The sequence below is a fragment of the Convolutriloba macropyga genome, chromosome 13 (genome assembly GCF_964194025.1).
Source record: "Convolutriloba macropyga chromosome 13, txConMacr16.3, whole genome shotgun sequence".
NCBI lineage: Eukaryota > Metazoa > Xenacoelomorpha > Acoela > Convolutidae > Convolutriloba > Convolutriloba macropyga.
The window spans coordinates 27,548,630-27,573,406 of NC_134480.1; the positions used below are offsets into that span (position 1 = coordinate 27,548,630).

General features: G+C 37.4%; 2 protein-coding genes across 2 annotated transcripts in view; both read right to left on the reverse strand.

Moving 5' to 3' along the window:
• The window catches only part of LOC142352033 (speckle-type POZ protein-like), a 112,601-nt gene that overhangs the window by 17,490 nt on the left and 70,334 nt on the right, over positions 1–24,777 (reverse strand). Inside the window, exon 2 of the mRNA XM_075404375.1 lies at positions 1,197–1,527. Coding sequence (XP_075260490.1) covers positions 1,197–1,403 — 207 coding nt within the window. The 5' untranslated portion in view covers positions 1,404–1,527. The remainder of the gene's footprint in view (positions 1–1,196; positions 1,528–24,777) is intronic.
• The window catches only part of LOC142352034 (uncharacterized), a 309,880-nt gene continuing 290,841 nt past the window's right edge, over positions 5,739–24,777 (reverse strand). Inside the window, exon 2 of the mRNA XM_075404376.1 lies at positions 5,739–7,088. Within this exon, the coding sequence (XP_075260491.1) occupies positions 6,554–7,075 (522 nt within the window). The 5' untranslated portion in view covers positions 7,076–7,088 and the 3' untranslated portion in view covers positions 5,739–6,553. The remainder of the gene's footprint in view (positions 7,089–24,777) is intronic.

Consider the following 24,777-nt stretch of genomic DNA (forward strand, 5'->3'; position numbering starts at 1 on the left):
AGTGTCAGAGAGAGACAATTTTGTTTTGTCGAAGAACGAATTCCAGGATTCCATGGCGCTAAGATACGGTTTACCCCTAACAAATCTCCCTGTGAAATGTGACCGCTGTGGTGAAAATTTCCATGTTCAGCATGCCCTAATCTGCAAAAAAGGAGGCCTGATTACACAAAGTCATAATGAAATTAGAGATCTATTGGTAGACTTATCGTGCCTTGCATGGACTCACACTCAAAAAGCCAGTACTTCGTGAACACTCAGAGAATCAGAAACCGTTAAGAGCCGATCTTCTCATAAGAGGTGTCTGGAGCCCGCAAGAAACTGCCTCGTTTGATATTCGTGTCACAGACACTGAGGCAAAATCTTACAGCAACAGAAATCCAGAGGATGTAATGGAAAGCTGCGCCGACGAAAAGAGGAAAAAATACTCCGCGGCTTGCCAGGAAAAGCATATAGCTTTTACTCTGTTAATATTCAGTGTTGACGGCATGATGGCCAGAGAGCAAAATTTTTCTCAGAAGACTGGCGGACAGACTCGCTTCTAAGTGGGACAAACCCTACAGCATTATCATGAACTGGGTCAAACTGAGATTGAATTTTGCCATCTTAAGGGCTTCAAATCTGTTCATCAGAGGAACTAGATCGCAATGGAGATCGTTTCGCTATGAAGATGGAGCCTTTATACCTTGAAGAAGTATGTTGACGTTCCAGTTGTAATCGGATAAACGTTATCAAATATTTATCGCGAAACTTGAGAGGGCAGCGTACTTGTACTGGCATGGATTCAAAAATCTATTTTGTAAGTCACCCAATCAGCAGGGACAACAAATTTTAACGCCAATTATTAGCGCTCTGACGTTTTGTCACCAAATGAGTGGGGGCATCAACCTAAAATCAAATTGACGATGGAGCGAGCAACTTCAATTGGGCTCAATTTGAAAAGGTCATCAACCCGAAAAACTACATTATGTATCCAGGAGAAAGCCCTCTAGCTAAATTAATGCCTAAGATCACATGTTTTCGTTCTTACCTGATCTAAGTGGGGAGAACAAAAGCATAATGTACGAGGCCTATTTCTTGTGAAGAAAAGAAACTGACTGCTGATATTAGATTAAATAAACTGGTAATCTGTTGTGTTGATGACAATATCATGTTAACCAAGTAATTGTAAATTTGAAAGTTTTCCAAAATATACCCACCAAATTTCCTCCCGAAGTCGAGGACGAAGATGAAGAAGCAGCTGCATTTCCACTAGAGGAAGACGATTCGTTCTCACTCGAGGAAGCCGGACTCTGCTGTGAAATATGTGTGACTCCAAATTGAGCTGTGGCTGTAATGCTGATTCCAGTGGTACTGTTACTCGTCATTGACAGATCTGAGCTGTCGCTAGATGAGTAACTGTTCATACTTCGTATTTATGTTCAGTGCTGTTCTATCTATATATCAATTGATTAGAATGGAATTATCACATAAAAAGGGTGACTTTTCTTATGTCATTTGGACGCAATGTCCATCATTTTTCCATGAAATCTGAAATTCATTAGACTTGTTAACTACAAAAATTAGCTCTTGTTAATATTTGCAGGTAACACAGCTATTTAAACTATAAAAATTTCAAAAACAATTTTCCTCAGCTTTTGCTTTCAACGTGTTGGACTTGTGCACCTATCAGAATTGCAATAATAATTGTTGGTAAATAGAACTTAAAATGTTGATCAGTTTTGTACAAAAAAGCGGTGCGTTAAGCCGCGCGTGAATACGTTTTTAACTGATAATGACTCAAGACGATTCATGTTATAATCAGAACAGATTATTGTATTTACGCTAACGCATAGATTCCAGTGTTTAACTTATTAATTTCAATAATTAATAACAAGTACAAACGTAAAACATAGTCTGTGTACAGATGAACATATATCTTCTTCCTCACAGTAAAGCTTACTCTTACAAATCAATCAAATGACACCTTAAAATTATCTGAAAGTCATTCAACTATTCAAATTTATATAAGTGTTCCGACCCCACTTTGCCCGCGAGCGTGTGTATGTGTGTGCGTAAGTTATATATATATATATATATATATATATATATATATAAATATATATATAAATATATAAATATATATATATATATATATATATATATATATATATAAATATATTATATATATTGCGTACGTGTGTGCGTATGGTGTGATTGTGTGTGCGTGTGTGTGTATGGGGGAGGGGGGTGGTATATACATTTCCACATTTAGTGGGTATTTTTTGTTCAATTGATATATTTCACGCAAACAGTGCGAAGAACGTTTTCTTTTGCTGGAGCTAAGTTTTGCGCATTTTGGCTGATTATCACTATTTCTGTTCAATTTTAACATCAAATTTGCACAAATTGACATTTTTACCTTTTGTTCCTTTTCGGTCGAACAATGGTTGTATTGGCAAAACTCTATAATTTTTCGCCAAGAATCAGATAATTTACCGTAACAGCAGTCTATTTTAGCTCAATCGGTTCATTTAGTTGCAAAAACCACAATTAAAACCCACCCCGAAGATATTATTAGAGCGATAGGAAGGCTACTTCTGCTAAAAATGCTGACTTTTATCTTTGCCTGTATTGGAATGATTATGTAGATTTTACTCCTCTCTGACTCTGTTTTTAGAATTTTTCCCTTATTTACGTATTTCATGTGTTGTTTTCGATTAATGTTTGCCCCAGAATATTAAGGAGCTCGTATCTTTGCTTCTCAAACATCAGTAAAAAATTAAACAGCAATTTTAAACATACCCGGCAGATTGCCTGAAAATAGCCGCCGTTGATTCCAATAAGCCTGATTGGGATTGAAAGAATAGAAGATAATGAAAAAAAAGATTTTTGTACAAAAATATTTTTTAAGTCCGATTTATTTTGATGGCATTTCGTAGTTGAACATACTTCTGTTTCTTAGAGAGAGGCTACAGGGGCTACTATCAATAACAATACGCATTAGAGATGGTAACTAAGACTTATAGAAACGACGTTCAAATAGCAGGCATCTAAAATTGGGCTTTATGGGTTTATCCCGTTTCTATTTCGGACTTCAATTTTTTATACTGACTCTGTTCATTTTGAATTGCTTTGCTGAGCAACGGATGTTCAATAATCACTTTTAGCAGAATGAGAGAAGAAAAAAACTAGCCTAGAGAAGTCAAAGATTTCACGAAAAAGCGGCAAAATGAGGAAAAGCGAAACATTTTTTGTTTGACGAAGTAAAAGAACATAGCAGGAAAAGTCCTGACGTACAATTCAAAGAATTTTCATTGACTAAACAGAAAACTAGACCTAGAACGGAATAGAAAAAACTCCGATCCAAAAAATCGGAAAAAAACAGCAAAAATCAAAGTGAAATTGCCGCATGCGAACAAAAAACCACTAGTGAGAAAGCGAATTTTGGTTCAAACACCGTTTTCTCACTCTACTATAAATTTATAGCGAAAAAATTCCACGCCTCAAAACCACTCGCTTTTTCGCTCCACTTCCTGTTTCGGCGTGACCAAAATCACTACTCCAATTTGACTTCAAAAATCATGAAAATGTGTGAACAGAAAAAACATAGCCGGAAGAATTCCCGAAACGACTCGAAGGAGAAAATTGCCCATCCTTATGACTAAACAACTGAACAACTATTGTGAACCCTGAACCTCCACAAATGCCATAAAAAAGTTAAGGAAGAATAGAAACGGCATTCAAAAATAAATTGAACAAAAAAAAAACTATAAAAACTTAAGTTTTTTTAACTTGAGTTTTTTATATAGTACAAGAAAACAAAAAGCGTAAAAAATTTCCTTTGCAATTAGAGCAATGAAAAGCTCGCAAAACAATGGGCAAGTCATAATAGGCTAAAAAAAAGTTGTCAAAGATTTAAAAAAAAGATAAACTGCAAAACAATTAGAAAAATGGCTTAAAATTTCACAATTTTTCTGTAAATTTTCCTAAGAAACAACTAATTTATACCAAGAAAACTTAAGTCAATTGGTAACTGAATACCTCTTAAGTCACAAACTTCTATTAAAATCCCACTTAAAACATTAAAACAAAAAACAGGCAAAAAATCATTAAATTTCTTCTAAAAAACTCAAACTTACTACTTGAAACCTTCAATTCCTACCAAAACAAGCCTAAAACTAATACAATATCATATCAAACCTCATAACCATCAAAAGTTGCAAAAAAACTGCTTTTAAGAGCCGCTACAAAAAAAATTCGCTCGCTTAAAGAAAATTTTTTCACACATCAATTTTTCGCTCTCTCAAAAACAGCGGTATGAACAAAAACCACTATCTTTTCGCTCCGCTCTTCACTTTTGTTCACCACCAAAATCACTATAAAATTTTTTCAAGCGTTTCATTTCCCGCTTCAAAAATCACTCCAATAAAATTGATTAAAAAATATCCAATACTCTATATCTAGAAAATATCTTAGAAAAAAATCTCCAATACACCTCTTCGAGTCGTAAAAAAGACAGCACAGCACCCCAATCCAATTGAAATTCTTTGAATTTTAAAAAAATAGGAGCGCTATAATGGCCGGCTGAGAAGATGAGGGCGGCTATTAAAAAATCCGTCTACTATAAATACTGCCAGTTCCAACAAAATTGTTTCCCCAACATTATGCTCTTGAAAATAAGAAACGGTCTCACCAATTGATCCAAAAGTTAAGCTAAAAATGTCTTTCAGATCATATTAGCTGAACCAACTGATTTAGCAAAACGGAGAATGAAGAGACAACTGCCACATAATTACTGCAAAAAAAACAAACTTCTCCAACTGCTGGAAAAACGTGTTGAGGACCAAGAGTCTCCGATCCCTGAGCTCAAAATAGAGAGCGCAAACATAGAGCCTAAACAAACTTGCCGAGAACTACGTAGACGCTTAATGTCCTCGGTCTTTACAAGTCTATTCCATTCCTGTGAACGAAGTCAAATCTAAATCTCTCAACCAATCGAAAGAATTTCCGAAACAGTCAAGCAAACAAATTGCATAAAAAGACACAAGGAGTACAATATTGCTTCATAGATCGAAAAAAGGGTTCCCAAAATTATGCGCCCCACATTATCGAGCCTGGTATTCAAATAGAAACTTAGAAACGACACTCCGGTTTATATACAGAATAGCTCATTGAATTTCAAAAAGGAATCTCTAACAAGATATCTTGTGCGAGTCTGTGCGTAGCACAGTATGTTCCAACATAACTCTCAAGGTTGCAAAAACAACCATTAATTGCTGTCAGAGAAACCGTTGGGAGAATCCGAAAGCAATTTACCGCTTTTTTTCTGTCTTTTTAAATACCGTTTTTTTGATGGACAAAAACGGAAACGCCTAAGCACATTCTGCAAAGATAAAAGTAGTAAAACTGAACGACACAGATACAGAAAACAGAGAAAAACAAAAGAGTAAAATTTTTAATTGAATTTTTTTCGAAATTTCCGTTTGTTTTTACCTTAAATTTTCAACGCTATCTGTGCCACCCACCCCACCCCCACACACCCCCTCCAAAAGGACGATTTTCCCTTTCGATTTTTCCTTGGAAATTTTGAATCGTTGTCCCTTTTCAAATTTCTGATAATTTTTTATATAAATCAGAACTAGATCCTGAGGACTACAAAATGGTGTTTTTCTTTTTTTACGATGCGTAAACAAAGTGAAAATTTGACTGACGAAAAAAGTCAGCCTGGCATATATATTCCTCAATTTTGAAAAAAAATGTTGCAACACTAATTATAAATTTGAATCGATTCAGAGCAAAGTGTTCGAGCATTGAATTACGATTAAACGTAGATTATCTACATATCATACACAGATTTACAAAAACAGGAAATCATAATTCGCAAACCAATTGAAAATCTTTTATTGACTATCGACTGATTTAGAAGCGAAAATGGATCATATTTTGATTCTTCTCCAATTCAACCATCATAATTAGACACCCAGGTTGTGTAAAATGTAAATTCTGCATTGCAAGACAATCTTTAAATGAGGGTTGTTTAAACAGGAAAAGAACCAAACTCATGCTTCACGTTGACAATCTCCCACATTTATGAACACAAACAGGCAGTTTTGTGGAGTCAGGACAAAGTCTGTTCAACTACTAATTGTATTGCAGCATTTAAGTGTTACAAGTTGGTTTGTGTATTCGAGAAAATTAATCTTTACTTCGCCTCAATTGACCAATCTTAAGTAGCTCTATAACTAAGGCTTTGACTACCTAAAAGCGCGTTTCACAGTAGCGAAGCAAAAAAATTGAATCAAAGTATAGAGCACATTTCAGCAGAGGTCGCAGCGCTCAAGTTGTCAAACCGATCGTAACATTGCGACCAAAAGACCTTTCCATTTTTACTCTCTCAATACATCGAGAAAATTTACATTTTACAAGTTAATCAAAAAATGATAGGAAAGCAAGATAACTTCGGAAGTCTCGAATACCTTAAAAGTTGTGCTCACCTATTTTCTTTAAAAAAACAAAAGCGAACTACCATTTCAACGGAGCCAAAACCCTGATATTAGCTTGTTCACTATTTGATTTAATAAAGACTGGTTTTCTTCATGATTCTGAGGAACTCTGCCTCGCTAATCTCTCCGTCATTGTCCCGATCTGCTTCGTCAATCATCTCCTGCAGCTCCTCGTCTGTCAACTCCTCCCCCAATTCCTTCGCAACCCTCTTGAGATTCTTGAAGGAAATCTTTCCTGTGTTATCGTCGTCAAACAGTCGAAAGGCCTTCAAGATTTCCTCTTTTGGATCTTTTTCTGTCATTTTCTGAGTCATCAGGTCTAAAAAGCTTCGATAGTCAATCTTTCCGGAGGAATCGATGTCGAGTTCCTGAGTCATTCTTTTAATTTCTTCTTTCTTTGGCTCGAATCCTAATGCCCTTAACGCAACTTTGAGTTCTTTGGCGTCTATGGTTCCACTGCCTTCGGTGTCGAACAAGTCGAAAGCTTCTCTAATTTCTTGTTTCTGTTCTTCAGTTAGCTCTGGCTTTCCAGTTGTACCGGCACCTTTCCGCTTGGCACCTCCACTAGCAGCCTTGGTTTTGGCAGTCGACATTTCTAGCTTTCTGATCTGAAATGAAATTGAACGTTGCAGAAGGCAACACTTGGAACATTTTGAATTAACACTCCAAATTGTACTCGCACAAGCACGTAAGTATGAAAACCCCCCGATAACTGAATACAAAGCTGTGATACAATCACATTTAACTTAGTGGGCTTCTGAACGCTTCATGTCCGAAAGTGATACGAGAGCTGGTATACTAGTTAATAAAACTGCATTTAATTTCTGTATGCCAAAGCATCAAATCAATTTCGTTTAAAAACTTTATTTAATTACAAGTGCAGACAACTGAGAACTAAAAGTTTCGATGTAGGATATATCCCAGGTAACAAAAGCTTGGAACAACCCCCCAACAGAAGGTGAAACCCAATACCTAAACAGAAACGGTATTTTAATTCGAGATATTTTTATGATAACGTTAACTACTGACACAACAAAATTTGACCCCTCCCTTTAAATATACCTATTGCAAAAATATGTTCAAAACCAACTTTTGTTTCTGAAATCGGTCCAGTATTAAATTTGCAAGACCTGAAAAAAAATCATTGGCCCTTGAAGATCGATTAACTCGAAAATGACCGGAAAACTTTAAAAAAACAAAATCAATTGCAAAATTTAAGAAAATGTTGCCCAATATTGTGACATAAATATCTTCAGAATCATTTCTGTATCTCTAGAGGCTATCCACTAACCCAATTCCAAGCATTAAAAAATTAATTGGCTCAAAGATCGATAGGCAATAATTTTTTAAAAACTTCAAATAGAAATTTGTTCTATTAAAAGGTTGAAACCATTCAATTGCCCCCTAACAACTATTTAATAACATATCATACTATCAAACCCTGGATGAGGCTACTTGGCTACTGAGGCAAGAAAAACTGAAGAAAAGACAAATGTTTTGAAAAAACATGAAAAAAGTGCGAATTTTATTTAAAAATATCTGAAATTCGAAAGGTTAAATTGTTAAAAATAAATCCATTGAAACTAACAACCAATCAATAACTTTTTATCAGACCGTGGAATAGGTTTTCTGACACTTGAGAATGGACAAATCAAAAATTGACAAAAACTTTAGGAGACCTTGAAAAAATTTGCAGATTTTATCAAAAAATGCTAAAAATTGAGAAACTGAAATGTTGAAAAACAATCCATTGTTACTAGAAACCATGCAGTGCCCTATTATCAAACCTTAAAGGAGATTCCCTGGCCTCTGATAATGGAAAAACTCAAATGACAAAAATTTTCAAAAAAACATGAAAATTGCCAAAATTAGTATTATTTTGCGTGTTTGTGTTTGTAGTATCAAAACATATAGCTCATAAAATCGTCATAACAATTAATTTTGTCACACAAAAGGCCTTCATCAACTTTTAAAATCTTCAACCTAAGACTAATCAAACTGAAAACTCAAAAAAATCACAAAACATGAAAAATTGCCCAAAAACTCCTAAAAATGATCTTTTAACCTTAAATTAAGGCCATCCCATCAGCTGCACCACTCTAAGCACTTGAAGGAATACTGAAGCCCACTGGTATACTTGGGACTCTAGTGAAACTTAATTCCCGCTGGGCTTTGCCTGTTTATCCCGTTTTGAAAGATCAAAGTCATTGAAAAATGTATGAACACATCTTAAAAAAAAATACAGCGCCCCAATACAATTCAAATTCTTCGAATTGTAAAAAAAATTAGGAGCGCTATAATAGCCGGCTGAGAAGATGAGGGCGGCTATTAAGCATCTTAAAATTATACTAACGTCGGGCGAATTGCTCTCGAGCGACCGGTGAGCAGTTGGCTTAGAGGGTGAGTGGTGTGGGGAATGAAGGTTGAGTGGGGGGGGGGGGGGGGGGATTGAACTCTTTAGATTGAGAGCCGCCCTTCACTGCATGAATCACCTCTCAAACAATGACTTTTCTCATTTTACCAGCAGAATTGCTACTAACTCAAATGAGTGTTTCGAAGTTAAGAACTGACATTTATTCAGGAAATGCATTTTGTACACGTAACTTTCTCCTGGGGAGGAAAATTGCGGATCAGAACATCTGGATATATTAAAAGCAACCAAACGTTCCTTACAAAAATAAGGCATTCTGAAAACGATAAAACAACATCTGCTCAAGCAATTTAAACTTGTACCATTCGAAAAAAAACATTCGCTATTTCAAAAGTTAATTTTAGATTTAGCAGAAAACGGAACCCTTAATTTGAATTCAAAACATTCTACTGCAGAAATAGAATGTATAAACTATTACTGATTCCTAAACTTCAGCCGACTGATCATGACAGTAATTTACTTGTCAGTTCGGGAAAAAATAACATGACAAGTCCTGAAATACAATCCAAAGAACTGAATGAAGAACTAAGAACTCCTTTATCTGACCAGCAGAACAAATTACCATTACGAATCGAAGACAAACATAGATTCACAAAATTAGAAAAAAAACAAAAACGGCATTCAAAATGTATAAACTATCAGGATAATCAAGTTGAATGCCATGCTTTTCAATCAAAACTGCCAAAAGGCAAAGAAAAATTTTGCTGGACACATAACAAATGACCATTACGAATCAAGAAGACAAACATAGATTCACAAAATTAGAAAAAAAAACAAAAACGGCATTCAAAATGTATACACTATCAGGATAATCAAGTTGAATGCCATGCTTTTCAATCAAAACTGCCAAAAGGCAAAGAAAAATTTTGCTGGACACATAACAAATGACCATTACGAATCAAGAAGACAAACATAGATTCACAAAATTAGAAAAAAAACAAAAACGGCATTCAAAATGTATACACTATCAGGATAATCAAGTTGAATGCCATGCTTTTCAATCAAAACTGCCAAAAGGCAAAGAAAAATTTTGCTGGACACATAGGAAACATACACAGGCATAAAGGCAGAAGCAAGCAAAAACAAAAAATAAATCAAAAAACACTGAAGATTCGCTCTGATGTCAATGTCTTCAAAACCAAAGAAGTAATTCTATTATTTTACACGCGAGGGCAGCTCCAACCTCACAAATATTTTTGACCACTTGAGTTCAGGAACACTGAAAATGGCAAAATTCCATAAAACTTGAAAAGTATAAAATCATTGCAAGCTTGTCTAAAATATTCAAACTTTTGTCATCAGAATAAAATCATCTTTGCTAAAATATGCAGAATAACTAATTGGCAGGGCAGCAAAAACACATTAAGCAAATAAAAGACTATTAAAGCCAGTTGAAGGCCTCTGTTGCAACTTAATACCCGCCGAGCTTTACCTGTTTATCACGTTGGGAAAGCCAAATGTCAGCAGAAAAATTCGTAAAAACATCTTAAGACAGCATACCAATAAATCCAAATCTTTGGATTTTAAAAACCAGTTTCGGCGAATCACACACCTAGACTAGTAAGGCTCTAAGAGAGCTGCTCGGCCTAATGCCCTCCAGGCTTTACCTTTTTATCCCGTTTTTGAGGACAAAAAGTTAAGAGCGTCAGACAAAATAATCATTCAATTAAAAAAATCGCAATAAAAGACCACTGAACTACAATGATAGCTACAAACTTCGTTTGAGATTCATTAAAAATAACAATATCAACATATCAGAAAATAATAGTTCTTAGTCCCAATTGTTTGCACGAATGCAAAAAAAACACTTGTAATTAGAACATTGCGATGTCGGCACATAGATATTAGAGGAAAATTGGCTCCAATAGCCTAGTAGTTTCCTTGAGCTACTAATGCATCAAATTGAAGAGTTAGTTGAACATTTTACCAAAGCCAAATTAAACAGTGATCTTCATATCGGTGTCTTCAAATACCACAAAAACATCGAAACTGAAAACTTAAAACATACCGGCAGATTTCCGGAAAGTAGCTGCCAATGATTCCCGTAACCACGATTGGTACTGAAAAACAGAAACAAGGGAACAGATTGATTGTTGTACACAAAAATATTAAAGGTCGAAACTTTTATCTCATATTGTAGCAAGACACTTGCTTCACATTGGGAGCATACTGGGCTGGTATCAAAATCAAAAAGCATTAGAGATGCTAATTAAAACTTATAAGCAGGCATCTAAAATTGGGCTTTTATGGGTTTATCGCTTAATTTGATTTTGTTCTTTGGAATTGACTCTGTTTCGACAGAACGAGGGACAAGTAAAATTAGCCTAGATGAGTCAAAAAGATTTCAAGCAAAACGTTGAACAAGCTGTGAATTAAGGTAAAGCTATTTTATCCGAAAAAGTAGCAAAATATAGCAAGGTCAATTCCAAATAACACTCTAAGAAATGAACAAACTGAAGACAACACAATCAGCCCCCTTAAAAGAACAGCGTCCGATAAAAACGAATCACATAACAAGGCGACGAAAAAAAACAACACTACAAAAATCTCAAAAAAATTTCATCTTTCTTTTTCGAAAAACTGGTTTATCTAATTGATTAAGTCAAACAACTTCTAAAAACCTCTCCTCAATGAGAGTTTACACAGCAAACGCCAACTTTGTTGAAACCCCGAAACCCACTGAGAGACAAGGTAAAAGAGTAACAAACATTTGGCACAGCCTGTTTTTACGATGTCACTGAAAATAAGTGGCATCAAAGTCATTGATGCACACAATTAAAACTTGAACTGTCTTTTCTGTACTCTGCACTTAACTAGGTTGTACCAATTACATGCAGTGTGATTTATATCATAATTCATGTGGAATCGGAAAATTGCGACAAGGATGCGATTAGTAAAAAGAGTACTCTTTCTCGCAAGTCTTCTTTCCTTAAGATGGTTGTGAAATGAGACAGTAGTTATTTTGCCACTTTGCAGTTCCCCATCACATATTTTTCATTTTTGCCTTTTGAGGTTCCCTAGATTGCAATGTGATTCCAGCGGGCTCGAGAAATTGCGTGAAAAAATTCGATTTGTTAGAAAAAGTCTTCTCTAAAAAGACTTCGAGATGCTGGTAAAACAGTTTTTTAATAGAAATTATTTAAATCCAACTGACTGTTGTAGTTGCTACAGGAAAACATAACCGAATAAACGTCGGAAGAATTGCTCTTGAACGACTAGTGGGAGCTCTAATCAATTGCAGCCTGCTTCAGTCGGGGGGGGGGGGGGGGGTAGCCTAAATGGGACTAAGAAGTTCTATAGTGGGCTTCAAATAACCACATTAGAGGTTAACATATACTACTATTAAGATTTAAAGTTAAAAAATGACACCAGTTTTGGCGCACTTTTTATTTGACTTTTAGTATTAAATTGCCGCCAATTGAGTTCAGCTGCTTGAAATTGTGATTGAGAGAGAATTTTAGATCACGCGAAATGCAAAAAGTCAAGGGCGTAAAAGTCACTCGAAAAGTCAAAACCGTCAAGCGAAAATTTTGCATAAAAAAGACACACACGTTTACAATAATTGCTATGAACTGCGTTCAAGAGCAATTAAAAAGGTTTCTTGTCAACTTCTCGCTAATAAATCATTTTTACCAAGCAAGGGGACTGCGAATCTGCAAAACATTTGGTCAGAATAAGAGATTTGGAAAAGTTGCAAATAGAGGCGAAACTGCCTTTCTCGTTGAAATTAAACATTTTGCTTAAATTCAAAATGGAGCTTAATGTTTTCTTGTCAACTTCTCATGAATAATTCATTTTTACCAAGCAAGGGGGCTGTTAATCTGCAATAAATTCGGTCAGGATGTTAGATTTAGCGGAGAAATTCAAATTGAGATTAAACTTCATTATCTCAAGGGAAATCAAAATTGATTGTTGTTGGTGTTTATGATAACTCTCTTCTTAGTTTGCTTCTGCCTTTTCTATCTTTTTAGAGGCGGCTGTGTAGGTGCTAGTGCCAAGTGCTATATTGTATGAAGACGAGTTATCGTTGCAATATCCTTTCTAATAAAGGCTTTTAATTGCAAGTTTTTGCTAAGTGCTATTCGGAGCGCGGGTTCGGTAAAAACGCTCTTTTTCTGCTACAAGTTTTCAATTCAAGTAATTTAGTAACCAACTGAACTGTACTGCGCAGAATCGTCTGTCTGAATTTCAAGATAATAAAAGCGTGCTGTATGAATTTACAAAAGTCTTTTTCAACCAATCAAAATTTAGCATCGTCATATTACGGCTCTTCAGAAAAAGCGGAGGCGATGGGTTTCGAACCTTTAATCTTATGATTATAAACAGGGTTGTCTAGTGTGCTGTGCCAAGTGGGTCTTGATTAGTGGTATTGTCAAAGTCAACGGATTTACTGGGATAATTAAGTATAAATGGAAAGCAACATCAATAGTGGTTTGTTCTAAGTTTTTATTGAGTATTCCAGATCAAAATGCTGAAAGTTTACTTTCTGTTTGGTCTTTTGTGGCCTCTTGTTTTCTCATCTCATGTATGCGAAGAAATTGAGCTGCGGAACGCGACTGCTGTATGTTGTGAGAAGAATACTACATTCCGCGTTGGCCAAGTGGATGTGAGCTTCGTGCCATATCGGAGCCATATTTGTCCAGTTGGTTATGGTGGGATTGAAGATTTGTCTTCTCGATTCTTGCCAAATTTTTCAATGATGTTCGTGTTGGTCGTGGCAGGCGTAGTAAGCATGCATTAGAAAAATAAAGGCGTGCAGTTTTGTACAAAAATAGATTAAAAATGTCTGATTACGTAGTGGTGAGGCTCGATTTGTAGATTTAGGGCCTCCTGACCGCCCACAACTCCTTAAGTGAGGCATAAGTCTGCTTCGTCTTGGTATGAGGGCTGTTTTTCTCAGGACGTCCAGGTTCGTGGGCTCGCCCTGCCAAACGTATGTAATTTGCACGTAAGTGCGGTAAAGGGGTGTTTCTGGTATGCCCATTTTTATTAGCAGGGCGAGCCTCCCGTCGAAGGAGAAGAGTTGTGTGGGGTCAGGCTGATAGTTCATTTGTTGTGTTTTCTTCGCTGCTGTTTTCTTCGCTGTTAAAAATAAAAGTGGAACTGAATAGATAAAGTGATGAATAGTTTCTTTTTTTGTCTGAGTAAGGTTAGAGTGGGAGGCCGTTCATTAGATTTTGTATCAGTGAGACAGTTATTTGATAATCTCTTCGGGTTTATTTGCATTTTTCCCAGGAAGATTAAAGTAGTAGTGATCTGTCAAGTGTGGCAGTTCCATTTGCTCCACGTTGTGAGGGGAGTAAAGTAATGAAGAAAATCCCACGGCATGGCAGTAAATGACAGTCACTAATGGAGTTTTCGGAAGTAATTCCCTCGGTATGGCAGTAATTGACAGTCACTACTGGAAGTTTTGGAGGAAAGTAAATTGAGAACAGTGTGATTGACTGCTCTATTGATAAAGTTATTCAGAATACTTTTACTGCGAAGATGTCAAACTTTAATAGCGGCGTTATTCATCGACTGTTGGATATTTCATCGAAGCTTTGCAAAAACGATTAATTGTAATAACGAAGAGACGGGATATTCTATTTTTTCAAAGTATGGACACTAAAAGGTTCGTTAATTACTTATAACAATTTAGGATTTCATAGGCTAGCATTAATATTTTTTTGTAATTTTAAACAGAATTATCGTGTTTAGAACGACACGAGGCAGACAAGATTTGCTAATCGAAATGAACGAGTTCAAACATCAGTACTACGATCGGAAAAAATTAATAAGTCTCGGATGGAAAGAAGTGGAAACAGTCGATGGGCGGGGTATAAATAGTTGGAACTCCTTAAAGAATAGGTTAACTATAGAAGGTAGAGGGGGACTGGTTGGAGAGAATGGTTGGCCAAAGGTACCATTGGCAATAAATAATGAAGAAATTGTGGGATTACAAGAAAGTTTAGTAGAAGGGTTCCGGGGCTGTAGAGATCAGGGCGATGTGTATAATTATGTTAGTAAATTAAAGTTGGAGAGTGGTGATAGCAGGTTGTATCAAGAAGTTGGGTCGTATGCTGGTTTGTGTAATTCAATAGGTTGGACGTTTTGTGTGGATGGTTTGATGAGTGGTGTTTTGCCTGATGGTTTTACTGGTGTAAGGAGAGATGCCATGTTACAATGGAATGATTGGTGGACGGCGGCACATGTTGAGATTGGGGGTAATGATAGTGTTTCGAAAACGCCGTGTGGTGAGAAATTGTTTCTGATTTGTGGAAGTTATCAGACATCAAGGGATTTTAATAATGTTATGGGTACTCCGCAATATTTTATGGATTTAATTAAGAGGCGTCCTTCTGCAAGTGGTTTGGGAAAGGATGTTTGGTTTTTCATTCCGACGAAAGATAATGTGTTGTGCCAGCCTTCGTTGTGTGCGCATGCTGTTTTAACTTTTACAAAAGATTTGTCGTTAGTGACGGGTTGGGAGGCGCGTGATCAATCGAATCAAGTTGTCGATCGGACTTTGGGATCGTTTGCTTATGGTGTGCGTAAAGGTGTGGTAAAAAGAATTGTAATATCAAATAAAAATAAAAAGGCAGTGTTAGACTGGGCGACAGAAAGAGAAGTATCAACTGGTGGTGCTAGTGATGTGACTGAGCATGTGCAAAGTTTCGCTAATAGTGGTCTAATTTTAAAAACAAATAACAAACGCAATCGAACGATAACGAGAATATTGTGTATTTGTTTCTTCCTCCAAAGGATCCTTCAATGGAATAAGTGAGTTGTTCAACTTTAATTTACATTTTTTTTCTAGGGTTAGAACTATACTGCCAGGTTTTTTTTTACTTTTTTTTGAGATTTTATTATTTCAATCCCGTGCCCTTTCAACGTATTTTGAAAGGATTATTTTTCGTTGATACTGAGCAATCGGTTAGGGTCCTGTCTGTGTTTTGGTGTTGTTTTGAAAAAAAATGATGTTTCGTCAGTTTTTTGGGTCGTTATTTTGCACAGTCGTATGTAGTTTAAGCAATTAATATTTTGACTTTCAGTCGCGTGCCCTTCGAAGTGATATCAAGGTGGGATGTTAATTTTTGTTGAGAATGGTTGGGAATAGATTAATTAATAATAGTTTGCTATGTTAGGGGTGCTTGCTCATTGTGCTCACGAGTTATGACTCACGAGTAAATTTTTTTTTTGGTCAGAAGTAAAAAATTAAATTGGTAAGAAAATAAAAATAAGAAGAGGAGACGTTACATTTGAATAATTTGCGGTGTTTATAAAATAAGTACTACATTAAATTAATTGCGACTCATGAGAGAAAAGATTTAAAAAAAAATTTCGAATAAAAAAAATTAAAGAAATTTATGCAAGTCTAAGTGAATACACGGATGCCAACAGGGTCAAACTCAATGGGGTCGTCATTGTCCATATGAATAAAATCCCAGAATTGGTGGGTGAGTTGGGTACCTTGGGATGAAGTGATGAAGTGGTAAACGTAGGTGTAGTATTCCCAGGTTGTGTAGAAAAAACATTTTTTCGTGAGAAGGCCTGTATGGGAGTGTGCCCAGATCACGATGGTTCCATTTTGTAATATGACATATTCATTGAAAAAACATTCCCTGTATTGGATTCCTACTTTCACGCAAACGTTGATGTTGTGGTTCGTGTGAAATTTTGGGGCGATGTCTTCTGGGCCGACGTAATTTCGGATTTGGTCCCAAATGCTTGTCATGATTTTTAAGAAAATTCAGAATTGGTAGGTTTTGAGATTTGGAAATATCAGGGAAAGAAAAGGTAAATATGGTTTTTTTTTTAAAAAAAAAGAAATTACAGGTCAAATTCGCCTTCTAAAAATTCTTCTTTGGTGTTTTGTAAGAAATTCAAAAAGGTAAGAAAATTTGGATGATCTGGTTCCAAAGTGATTTTTTTTTCTTGATTATTATCCAAAAAGTTAATCCAGAAGCATAAGGTGTTGCAGGGGAATATGAAGTATTCAGAAAAGACTGCAAGTTTTATATCAAAATCAGTGAGAAAGTAAGCATAAAGTGGAAATTGGGTTGGAATTGGAGAGATGTAAGGAATGGTGTCTTCTGATTGGTCAATTGTGGTGAAAGTTGGGGTTGGTGGATAAGACATGAGATAAGATTTTTTAATGGAATAGAAATGCAAATATTTGAGGAAGTTTACATGGAGTCATCTGAGAATGGAATGGGTGATGGGGAGAAATTGGAATATAATTAAATTCAGTTGAATTGTGGTCTGATGTAGGGTCAGGGCTTTCGGGACTTTCAGAAATGGTTGGTTGCGATGGTTCTACTGCAACTGGTTCTCCTTCTGAGTTAAGATAAAAATTCACATTAATATAATTATTTCCCGATTGTATGCATTGTAGAATTGTTTGCCATACGGCTGATGTCTCATTCACTGTAAGGGAGATAAAAGAAATTGAATAAATATTGTTGACAATATTGTCCTGTTGCATGTTAATACTAATTATTGCTTCACGATCTGTAAAAAAGGCAATGCTGTATTCAGTAATATAAGCTGGCTGGCCGTTGAATGTAGTGTTAATGCGCGGCTCAACTTTACTTCTGAAGTGATATACTGGATTCATAATAAAATGTTTGAAATAATGCAAAATGTAAAATTTTAGTTGTAGGAAATTGTTTAGGTTGTTTGAAATAATTTCCAAGTTTCTATCCGCGGAGAAATTGTAATAGGTTGAGAGAATGAACAGTTAGCAATGAATAGTGTTGCTGGTAGTTAGCAGGCAGAAAGTAGTTTGAATGATGGATGGTGTTGCGGGGGAATTGGGGGAAATTTGACATTTTGATTAATTGGGATTGTGGGGAATTATCCCTGGTTGGGTTGATTAGTGTTCCATTATAGGCTTTCATTGTGATTGATGGACAGTTCGCCTTCCGGGTTAATGGATTTCCTTCTTTTTCTCGTTTTGACAGATAATTGATAAGTTTCCTTTGGGAGTTGCATCTTATTACTCCGTTGTTTAGTGCGTCAGTATAAATTCTTTTTAAAAATAAATTCGTCGCTGGATAAAAAGGTAGGGAGCAAATCACCGCCTTTAACAATGGAGGTTTAAGGGGAATTGCTCTGTAATTTTTCCTTGTCGATTTTTCTCAAAGAATAACTGCAAGTAATGAAAATTTCGGTTTAATACTCGAATAATATCAAAATTTTGAATTAAGTTTTCGCAAATATAATGGTAGGTACTTTCCAGATGGAGGATAGGTCTCTCTGGTTTACTTAGGGCTATTAGAAATGTTGTTAATTAATATATTTTTTTAATTTTTTATTTTTAAGTTTTGTTTTCCTTGCTCACTGCTAACACAAGATTTCTAATTTGCGGCAGAGTAGAAGTGAATGTAATTGATAACTTTTAACAAGTGACTTAGTTCAGTGGTTAGTTTCTCTGGCCGTTGAGCTGGGGTTCCGGGTTCGAATCCCGGCGGGTTCCCGGTGCTTCCATAATGTGGGAAAATCTGGGAAAGGGCAAAGGGGTGTAAGGGTAAGCTAGGGTAAGGGGGTAGAGAAAAAGGGGAAGGGTAAAAAAAATTTAACTTTTTTTTCCTTTTTTTTAATTTATAAGCTGTTTTTACGGACCACGCGGCCGTCCCACTTAGCGCAGTTGGTAGCGCGCTGCACTCTCATACTGAAGTTGAGGGTTCGAGTCCCGGTCAGGTTTTTTTTTCTTAAACGTTTCCTGTATTGATTGTTCTGAGAGGGTACGCTCCGTAATGGGATATTGGTGGGTGTTCTGGTATATGTGTATAGATGGGCTGACTCGGTGCGGCAGGCCTGTTGACATGATCAATTTTGATAGTTGGTTCTCCGTTACGTTTTAGTCTCCTGATGTAGTCTCTTAGGAATGTGTAAGGAGTGCGAGGTTTATTTATGTTTTCTTCGTTTTGGTTTTCGAACTCAGTTTTAATTTCGAGTGGTAGTACTAGTGAGCAATTGTGCAGGGGATGTTCTGGATGTTCTTGTAGGTATTCATAGTCATTTAATGCAACAACTTGTACTGGTTTTGTTTTTATTCGCCGTCCTTCGTGTGTTATTCGGAAAGGGAAACGTCGGTGAAGTTTTGCCCATTTGTGTAAAAGATGCGAATAAGTTAGATGTAGTAATACGCTATTCAAGAAGGATAAAAATCCGAAAAGAAGAGACATTTTCCATGGTATGTACTGTTCGAATCGGTGTTCGAGTTCGGGCTTGAATGCTCTTATTCTTTCTAAAATTGGTTCGGCCATTTGTTCTATTGATTTGCTGTTTGTTCGTCGTGTTTCCATTTGTTTAAACTCTGGTTGAATTTGCTGAAGAATTTGAATTTGTGCCTCAGATCTTGATGAGAAGTTTGGTAGTTCATCCAATGGGGGCAGTAGTTTGAAGAGTGTACCTATTGGATCTGGTAATTGAAAATCTAACCGTATTGCCGGTACTGTGTCACAAGCAGTGAGGTCTGAGCGACGATGAACATTTGGTCCTCTAAGCTGTTTTCCACATCCCAGTGTGATGATACACACTCTGCACCCAGGATGCTCAATTCTTGCCAATGGATTGCTGCCATTACCAGCGCTTTCGATGAGTGTATAATCGTCTTTGGACGATGTTATTAACCAACGACCGAAGCCGAGATTGCGTGCTTTTTCAGTCAACGGCAATTCTACTACATCCAGTTGACAGCGTTGCAATGCAAGTAGCTCGTCATCGTGGTAAAGTAAAGTAGCCATACAGGACTGATAAGTCTGTTCTGTTGGAATAGCTTTGGTGCATATTGCGTATTTTTGGGATCCGATACAATTTGCGAGCTCGTCTTCATCGATAAACGCTAGTTCTTCTCCGTCGTCTGAGACGGCCATGTATTTGGCTTCAAGTCGCCAAACTAAAGCTTTACCCGTATCCCCGTCCGGCATTGGGATCGGAATGGCATGCAATACGTTCATAACTGTACTTTTTGAAGCCATTGGAATTGCAAGTGTAAGTATAAGACCTGCGTCAATTGCCTCGACTTAAGTGACTAATTTCGTTTCACAGTACGAGAGAATCTCTTGGATTGGTACGGCTAGAGATAATCCATCCTGTTGTCCATTTTGTTGCAAATGAACAATCGTAAGAATTTCATGCAACTGCTCCCTTGGGACTAATGACATTGGTAATAGTTGATTCATGAGAGGCGTCAAGGCATTCAGTATGTTGATTCCAAACGTATAAAGGGCCGATCGGTATGTTTTGATGTTAGCAAGTATTGCTTGAAAAATATTGCTAAGTACAAGACTATGTTGGTTGATTTGTTCTCTTACGTATAAGTATTGGATGCAGTTTCTCATGTGGTGCACGTTTTGTCGTAACGCCTTGAATTGTCCTTCAGCAAGTTCCCAGTTCCTGTTTTGTGTCTCTATTATTTCGTTCTGGGCTTCTTTGATGGCTTTCAGTTCACCTGATACAACATAGAATTTTTCATTGTTTTGGATTGTTATTTGTTCGACATGATCGGTTAGGTATTGAAGATAAGCCATTGCTTGTCTGATGTTTTTCTGGTTTCTAGCCACTCTTTTGTCGCATCCTCCAAACACTGATTTGATGAAGCATAGTAATTTGTCGCCTGTTCCTATTCCAATTCCCAGCACTGCGGCTGCTGCTGCTGCGGCAGCCGCACCGAGGGGTTGTCTTTGCAGTGTTGTAGAAGTTTGACTGTTTGCTCTTAGTAGTGTGTTCATTTCCAATTTGAGGTTTACAATGTCGTGTTGGGCCTGTTGGTTTTCTATCATTGTTTGTTGCGCTATCCAGTGGAGGCCTGCTGTCGAGTCAGTCATATTTGTGAAATTCAATGGGCATCCATAATTTTCTGAAGTCCACATTTTGTCTATCTCTTTTGTCAGGTTGATCAGTTTGTCTTCCACTGTTTTGTTATATATTGGGTAGGGGACCAGGATTTCAGTTTTGACAAATTTTTCTGTCAATAGAATTTTCTGGTGAAGGTTGAATAATACTCCATCTTTTGTTGCCACCGATGGTTGGTTCGTTTTCATCAAGGGTAAAAGTTGTAGTAAAAATAGTACGATATTGAGCATTTTGCTAGCTAGGCTTGTTTGTGAAATTGAATCAGAGTCTTTGTGCGACCGATTTTGAGGTACAAAATTTTGGAAAATGATTTGAGCTGTGTCTTTTTTCCTTTTAAATTAGGATTTTTTTGGAGTGTTTTCATTGGTTGGTGACGTATCTAATGTGTATGTATAATAGAGAATTGGTGCTCAATTCCTATTGGCTGTCATCTTCGAAGCCAAAAGTTTGGTGAAGGTTTCCGTTGATCTCCCGACGGTGAAGTGTTAGCGGAACAATTCTTCGTCTGTTTTGAAGCGTTGGGCCAAGGTCCGCTAGTTCTCTGTTGGATACTCTTTGAGGAAGTGGTGAAGATGTTCTTGGGTTGTCGTGTTGAGCAATAGCACTATTGCTTTCGTTATTTTCAATTTGTGAAATGGTGCCTCCTATAAGGGAGTGCTCATTGTTCTCGTCGGATCTCGGTTGTTGGACATCATCGCTTGAGGTTGTATTGTTGTAAATATCGTTGATCGAGTTGGTCCGGTAAAAGGTTTCGCCTGTAGTGTCTAATATTGGGGGCGTGTAGACGGGGCTATCAACGTCATCAAATAGATCGCCAAGATTTTCAGATGAATCGAACGTGAAGTCATTGAGACTCTGGTTTCGCGACTGTGAGCTTGTTGCTTGTGAGTCTGCAATGCTCTCATCGTGATCAGTTTCTGTTGTATCAATTGTCAGGTTTGGGTCTGGGATGTGGTCAAGTGGGAATAAGTTATTACTTTGACCTGTTCTTCCTTTGCTTTTTCTGATGGTTGCAAGAGGTTATATAGCGAGTTTTCTCGGGCCAATGCCAGATGATCATTTCTGCGAAGGTTGTATCGTCGATTTGAGCCAAAACGACTGTCGGACGGTAAGAAGTTCGAGAAGACGTAGTCTCCTGTATCAATTGATTCTGGTGTTTCTTGCGTGTTTGCGCTTGGAACTGAGCCTTCCACGAAGAATGCATCTTGGTCAAACGTCGGTTCGTGTGTCATATCATGAAATTGTATTGGCGGGTCTTCAGAAGAAAAATTAGCTGTTTGGATGTTTGAGTTGAAAGAAACTGACTGGACATCTGGTGTTGTTATGGGTAGCTGCATGTTGTCTTCGTTAATGTGGTGCCTGACTTGGTTGTCGAACAGCTGTGGTTCTCTCTCTTCTTCTGGTATGGTGGGATCTGCTTCAAAGTTTTCGGGGTCTACATGTTCGAGGTCTTCTACTTGATATTGAGGTTTCACAGGTCGAAGTCTCATTCGATGGATACATTACGTGTAATTTGTGTTGGTTTTGCGTACAATGTAGTTTGCATTCATGAGCAATTTTTCTACTCTGTATAATGGTATCCACCTGCTTTGCTGTTTATTCACCACTGCTACTTGTGTTGTGCTTTTTGGGTCAAGGATCAGGCAGTATGATTTGGGTTTTAGTGGTGTGGCGTTGGCTTTTCTGTCATAGTACTTTTTATATTTCAGATAAGACGAGATAAGGTTGTCTTTTACGCTGGAGAAAAGCTCCGTAGTTTTGTCTTGTAGCTCTTTAATGCAGTCGTATTTTGGGTGAGACGCCCATAATTTTGTATTCTGAAATCTGAGGTCCAAAGGATTTATCGGTGTTCTGCCGTGAAAGACTTCAGATGGCGTGCACCCAAGAGCTGGTGCAAATGTTGTGTTGTGTATGAATACTGCAATGTCAACGTATCTATGCCAGTCCGAGGAAGTTTGGTTTTCGTTAATTCTCAAGATTTGTTTGAGCGGTGCGTGGTTTCTTTCAAGTAAGCCAATGGTTTGCGCATGTTTCAGTGTGCAATGTTTGAGCTCTACCTCCAATAGGTTTGCTAGTTCACTCATTAATTCGGATGTAAACGCAGTTCCAAGGTCACATATGATTCTTGAGGGAATGTAGGAGTGTCTCAGAAAAATTGAGACAAGGGCTCGTGCTACGATGTCTGCGTCGCCTTTCATAAGGGGTGTGGCGAAAAGGTACTTCGAGAACACGTCAATACCTGAGAGAATGTAAGTGTAGGGAGAAGGGTGCATCTTTCCCACCAGATCTATTAGTAAAGGTCTGCTGGGAAGTTTTGCAGAGACGAAAGTGGTTGTAATGGAGGTTTCAATGCAGATGTTGGTGCTGGTTTTGTTTGCAAGCATGTGAGACAGTTTCTGATATATTCTGTTAGGCGTTCAGTGAAGTTCGGGAAGTAAAATCGTTTTCTAAATTCTGCTATTGTCAGTGAGACTCCTTTGTGCCCACTCCAAACACTGTTATGAATTCTGTAGAGTACTTCATTCTGTAAGTGCGACGGGACGCAATATTGTTTAATAAATTGGTTTCCAGTGTGGTTATAGAACTAGCGATGAAGGACGCCTTCTGTTATCGATAGTCTTGGGAACTGCTGGAGATACTTTTTTAGGTCACTGGATAGATATTGTCCTGTAGTCGGTGAACCTCTCTCAAACCAGAGCAGTACCCGTTTGATATCTTTGTCTTGTTGTTGTTCGTGCTAAAGGTCGTTCTAAAGGTCCGTGCCCATGAGTGATGAATTCATCCAATGGGTTTTGTTCATGCATGGCGTTTATTTGTTGCGTTGCAGGTGCAAGAATTTGCAGTTGGACGTCAGCTCGAACATTCATAGGATCTTCTCCGCTGGTTTGTTTTCTCTCAAGTAAGTATGTCTTCATAATTTTGGGGGTATCGTCATTTTCTGAGCTGCTCAGATAACTGATTGAATTGTCAGGTGTATCTGCTGCTGTGTTGATTTCGATTTCGTGCATCGGTACGCGTGAGTTGACGCGTAACTCGAACTTCTCTTTCGGGTTTATGTGTATTCTCGACAGATAAGCCGCTGCTAAATTGGCTTTTCCGGGTATGTGTCCCAGTATGATGTCGAAGCTGAGTGCATGATCGAGAGCATTCCAAAGTGTTGGCGGTATAATTTTTGTTTGGAAGAACCTGGTTACTGTTCTGTTGTCTGTCAAAATGAGAATTGGTTTTTTACATCCCCATATAATATTTGCAAAGGTATCTAGGGCAAAGTGAACTGCGAGGAATTCTTTCGCATATATCGAAAGTTTGAGTTGGTTTGGGTGGAAAATTCTAGATCCAAAACTGACGGTTGCATAAATTTTCAGTTCCTGATTATCATCATTTGTTGTGTAGTCTTCTATCATTAGTACGTATCCGGCTGCGTAAAAGGATGCATCGGCCATTATTACATATTGCTGGTCAACTTTGGGTAATCTGAGTGAAAGGTCACAGGCTGTTCTTAGATCATTTGTGAGCTTTTCCAGCATAACTTGGTGTTCTTCTTCTATCACGAAATTGGTGTCTCTCTTAAGTAGACGATAGAACGGTAAAAGTTTTTCAGCAAGTTCAGGGATAAAGGCTTTGTAAAATTGAAAAAATCCGATCATTCGTTTGACTTGTTTTGGGTTTCGCGGCATTCTGAATGTTTTCAGAAAGGTTGTAATCTTCTGTGTAATTGGTGTGAGACCCTCAGAGGTTATCGTATTGCCAAGGAATTGTATTTCTCTGAGTCCAAATGCGCATTTGTCTGTTGCGAGTTTCATTCCTGATTCTCGGATGCATGTAAAGACTGCTCGAAGTTTTTCCAACATGTCGTTTGTGTCATGTGCTCCGATGCCAATGTCGTCGACGTACTGAAAGCATTTATCCGCTGTTATCACGGGGTCCAGGTTTTGACGCATGAATGAGCTAAAGGCGCTGACACTTCTGCTTAGTCCTTGGGCTAGTCTTTGAAAAGCATATATTCTCGATGCGAAGTTG